General features: G+C 47.1%; 2 protein-coding genes across 7 annotated transcripts in view; one reads left to right on the top strand and one right to left on the bottom strand.

The window, feature by feature from the left end:
• Positions 1 to 1,159: 1,159 nt before the first annotated feature.
• On the top strand, positions 1,160 to 3,237 carry dnaaf2 (dynein axonemal assembly factor 2). The gene is made up of 2 exons (XM_016562980.1): positions 1,160 to 2,653; positions 2,797 to 3,237. Exons 1-2 carry the CDS (start codon positions 1,316 to 1,318, stop codon positions 3,235 to 3,237), a joined length of 1,779 nt encoding a protein of 592 aa, XP_016418466.1. The 5' UTR covers positions 1,160 to 1,315.
• A 489-nt stretch (positions 3,238 to 3,726) lies between these two features.
• lrr1 (leucine rich repeat protein 1) overlaps positions 3,727 to 4,785 on the bottom strand; it is a 4,928-nt gene continuing 3,869 nt past the window's right edge. For 5 of the 6 annotated variants that reach the window (XM_016562965.1, XM_016562967.1, XM_016562966.1 and 2 more), the window contains 2 exons: positions 4,265 to 4,785; positions 3,727 to 4,174 (listed from right to left, as the gene is read on the bottom strand). The exon at positions 4,265 to 4,785 is cut by the window's right edge and continues 1 nt beyond it. In XM_016562965.1, the coding sequence (XP_016418451.1) occupies positions 3,919 to 4,174; positions 4,265 to 4,785 (777 nt within the window). In that variant the 3' untranslated portion in view covers positions 3,727 to 3,918. The remainder of the gene's footprint in view (positions 4,175 to 4,264) is intronic. The other variant, XM_016562969.1, reaches the window with a different exon arrangement.

Genomic DNA, 4,785 nt, shown 5'->3' with positions numbered 1-4,785 from the left:
AAAAAGTGAATGACAATAAAATAAACCTGCGAAATTAGAGGGTTAGACGGTGAGGATTTAGGAAAAGAAACAATGCCTAAATATTATTGAATTTGTGGAAATTCGTGACCAACCGGCAAACCAGAACATAGCCGCATGTATGTAGGCTATATGGACTCGAACTACATCCAAAAGCATGGTCGCGATGTAACATTTTACAGCTAACCAATTATTCCTCTAATAAACAAAGCTTTTATACCACAGTTGTCATAATCAGAGCTTATCATTTGTAAATAAATAATTACTGGATTCAAAACAGCAATTAAAAGGCGCTGTGACCGACACAGACTATACGTTTCCCGGAGCATTCACTGCTGTCACTAAACGCTGCTGCCACAACTACAGCATCGTTCACAGGTTTCTGCAGGACCGAACTAGCCTAGCGCACAGGCTTTCAAGCCCTGGGACAAAATGGGATGCTTTAAGGAAAATGTATAGCCTATGCAAGTAATAGGCCTTAAATAAAAATAACAATTTGTTTTCATAAAAAAAAAAAAAAGCGAAATATATCTGGCTTAAATAATTAAGCTAACAGATTTAAAAACAGAAGTGTGGCGCGGCGCTCCATAAACAAGTTCACGGAAAGGAAAGGATGACAACGCGCATTCTGTTTGTTTGCTTTATTTTGCAAAAAATATCAATTAAATCTTAAACGACTCGCCTCTTTCCCCTTCTGTTCAGCTGATGGTGATTGACAGATGTGTCTCTGGAAGCAGAAAACCAGTCGCTTAGTTCAGTTCAATTAGTTCAAATACTAATAGTATATAGTATAATATATAGTATAATAATACTAACGTAAATAGTTCAGGACACCGGCAAAGGATAAGTATCGCTTTTTATTTCTCCTCTTTCCTACTACTACACTGTAAAAAATGACCGTGAATTTAACGGTAAAAGACTTCATTTAAATGTTTAGTTTTGAAATGTTGTTGTATGCATTTGTCATTTTTATTTAATTTCTTTTATTTTCTTAAATGTGTATATATATATAGTATTTATAGAGTTTTAGCTTTTAGTTTTAATTACTTTTTCTTATTTGTAAGTCGCTTTGGATAAAAGCATCTGATAAATGACTAAAAGTAAAGTAAAGTAAAGTAAAAGCGGCGCGCTCACGCGAAGAGCGTCTCGACAGCGTGCGCGCTCCCGGCTGCTGTAGCAGGTTTCCATGGTTACCGAGTCCTCGTTACTCCAGTGTTTCAGTCGCTTTCATTTCGGTGAAAAGCGCTTAAGACTGTCTGGTCTTCGGAAACTAGTAACTTAAAGTTAACAGTTCACAATGGATTTTAGCAAACTCGAAGAAATGAATTTGACACGTGATGAACTAAATCGATTCGGCGAAGCTCTAAAAGACGAGAAGTTCCGCGAGTTACTGAACGAATATGCGGCCGAGATCTCAAACCCCGAGAACAAGAGAAGATACGAGGAGGAGATCACGCAGCTGGAGAAGGACAGAGGCACGACCGTGCAGTTTATTCACCCTGAAGCTCATCACGTGCTGAAAACCCGCGGCGCACGCGAGAAGCGCTTCATCAATATCTGCTCCGATCAGCTGATCGATAAACCCTCGTGCGAAGCGGCCACAGGCCGAGACGGGAAAGCGGGCTACAACTGGCGTCTACCGTTCAGCCTGACACCGGGCAGACCGGACCGAGACGCCGCCGGGAACAGGTGCATGATTTATGACGTCGTTTTCCATCCAGACGCGCTTCACGCGGCGGAGAACAGCGCGAGACTGCTGGAGCTCCTCCACAGCACAGCCCTCCGAGGCATCGAGGACGCCTTCCACATCGAGCTGGATACAAGTAATATAAAGCAGCTGAAGATGAAGTATAAAGGTGTTCCTCAGGCGGCTGTGATCCGCAGGCCGATTCCTGGAGAGCAGCAGCAGAGCACCAGTGATCCAGATCCAGATCCAGAACCAGAACCAGAACCAGAAGTCTCCTGTGCCGCTCCTCCAGATCCTGAGGACTCAAGATCTTCTTCCAGTCAGCCCACAAAACCACATTACACCGTAAAGTACCGGTCAGTCGTCGATCTGCAGGATTACAGGTGCTCCAGAGACTCAGGGCCCGGGGCCCGACCCAGAGAGATGGTCATCACTGTTGATCTACCGCTGCTGAGATCCGCGCAGGACGCTGAGGTGAGCGTGCAGGAGCGCCGGCTCGTCCTGGACTCTCAGAAACCAGCGTATAAACTAGATCTTCCGCTCTCGTACCCTGTGGATGAAGATAAAGGAGATGCGAAGTTCAACAAAACGAAGAAACAGCTGACGATCACTCTTCCCGTTCAGCCAGTGAGGAGCACAGCATTACACCAGATCAGATGTGATGAGATGAAGAGCAGCGATGAGGATGAGGATGATGCAGCAGATCAGGTTCCTCAGACCTCAGCATGCCATACAGCTGGACTACAGCATGAGCCAGAAACCGGTTTTCCTTTAGCATCTGAACCTCAGTTAATCGATTTAACGACAGAACCACAGACACCCGTCAATCCAGCTGTGAACCGAACAGAACCGCAGGAACCAGATCATTTACATCTCCTCTGCTCTGTAGAAATGAACAATGAAGGTGGAATTAACATCAATCGACCGGTCGACTCTTCATCAAATACAGTATGTGACTGAGCTTTTATATAAAACTTTCATCTATGTGCATTTAATATCAAGCTATCAAATTCACTAGTAGTGCAGTGGATGTGATATACTATAGATATTACTGATACTAATGTGTAATTGTTACTCTTGTTCTGTGGAAGTTTTCCAGCGAAGCTGAAATCCAAACCCGCGTGACGGCAAACGGTCGAGATGAAGACATCCATGAAGTGAGAGGCGCCCTGGAGACAGAACACACACAGGCGTTTGAGTTGGACACAGCGAGTGACGCTAATGCATTAGTTCCACACCAGCCGCTGACGACAGATAATAATGCACTAATAAACCAGCAATCCAGCAGCTCAGCTAACCAGCAGCTGAATCCCGAGGAGGATCGGAGCGCTTCTCAGGACACTGAAGAGCCAAAGACGAGAAGTTCCTCAGAAGACCACGAGAGCACAACGGAGCGATTGGAGGAACCAGCGGCTGCTAACGGTGTCATCCTGAGAGAGACCGAGCCCGACGGCAGACACGTCTTCATCTGCACTCACAAGACCTCGGCCGCCTTGTGCTTCCAGAACTCTCTGTGGTCTGATCTGGACTAAACATACAATTTTCTCTTAGCTAACTGATAGTGATATCGCATTATTAGGGTTTTATAGCATGACTCAGCGGCTGCTAACGGTGTCATCCTGAGAGAGACCGAGCCCGACGGCAGACACGTCTTCATCTGCACTCACAAGACCTCGGCCGCCTTGTGCTTCCAGAACTCTCTGTGGTCTGATCTGGACTAAACATACAATTTTCTCTTAGCTAACTGATAGTGTGATATCGCATTATTAGGGTTTTATAGTCATGACGTGTCATTTATTTAGTTTTCGTTTTAGTTCACTCAAGTTGAATGTTTAAATGTAGAGTAAAATAAAAATTTTTGTTCTGTTTGTTCAGAAATCTACTTAAAACGGAGATTGACCTTTTGGGGGGAAATGAAATAAAGCTTGATTGAAATAAAAAAAAATTTGAACAAATACAGAAGCCTGTCATGTGAAATCATTAAATCATTTCTTTGACAGCTCAAACTTTTGTTTTAATGACTTTTATTTATTCACAAAATATATGTTGTGATGCTGGAGTTTAAAGGTCTTTTGCACAAAACTGTCCAGTGAACAAACCCTTAAACATCGAGCTAAAAGAGAACAAACACAAACACTGAAACACCGAGCAGTGCTCGCTTGTGACGCTCATACATTGCCACTAAACCACACGAGAGCGCGATCCTCGCGTCGTCATCTGAGGTCGCGCTGCACGCAGCCGTCCATGAACTCACAGTAACACATGAGCGAGCAGAAGTGCTTCTGCACCGGAGCCTCGGTGCCACCCATGTTGTCCACTAACACTACGGTGTGAGACACCAGGTGCAGGTTGAAGCTGACGGCCGTCTGGATGTAGGAGTCCACACAGGCCCGGCCGCAGTCGCAGGCTTGAGAGAAGTCCAGCTGGTGACACAGGTGCAGCGGCACGGAGTGAGGGCCGTGTGGGATTCTGCCACAGAGAACAAGACAAGAACAGCGTTAGCAACACAGCGTGACATCAGCAGACCGGCGTCTGTCAAAGCAGCGGAACGAGCCTCACCTGAGCTCCACCACGGCGCGGGACGCTAGTTCCTGCAGCCTCAGCGGGAACGTGAGCCGGATCGTGTGCTCCAGAGCGTTGGCTTGAGTAAACGGGTTTCCAAACAGGTCCAGGTTCTCCAGGCACAGCTTTCTGAAGCTGGCAGGAAGTACGGTGAGCTGGTTGTGAGCGGCGGACAGGAAGCGCAGCTTGGAGAGCCGGCCGATGTGGAAAGGCAGCCGCAGGAGCTTGTTCTGGTCCAGCTTGAGGTTGACCAGCTGCTGCAGCTGACAGAAGCGAGCGGGCAGGACCTGCAGCTGGTTCTGACTCAGGTCCAGATGCTGGAGTGACGTCTGCAGGGTCGAGGAGCACAGGCCGTCGCTGAAGCTCTCCAGGTGGTTGTTGTGGAGAATCAGCTCGGCGAGGCAGCTCAGGTCACCGATGGTGGAGGGCAGCTTCTTGATGTGGTTGTTGCTGAGGTCCAGCCGGCGCAGCGCTCGCAGCGACAGCATGCGCAGGTCCACACGGGTCAGTCTGCAGTA

This window comes from Sinocyclocheilus rhinocerous, unplaced genomic scaffold (genome assembly GCF_001515625.1).
Source record: "Sinocyclocheilus rhinocerous isolate Xijiao unplaced genomic scaffold, SAMN03320098_v1.1 scaffold740, whole genome shotgun sequence".
Lineage (NCBI taxonomy): Eukaryota > Metazoa > Chordata > Actinopteri > Cypriniformes > Cyprinidae > Sinocyclocheilus > Sinocyclocheilus rhinocerous.
Note: the sequence above shows the minus strand (reverse complement) of the source record. Positions and strands in the feature narration are given on the sequence as shown.

Bases quoted from the DNA above. Each gene is read 5' to 3' on its own strand.
- dnaaf2 (XM_016562980.1), top strand. From the start codon at position 1,316: ATGGATTTTAGCAAACTCGAAGAAATGAATTTGACACGTGATGAACTA. The intron at 2,654-2,796 runs GTATGTGACTGA...GTTCTGTGGAAG, and splicing joins TCGACTCTTCATCAAATACA to TTTTCCAGCGAAGCTGAAAT.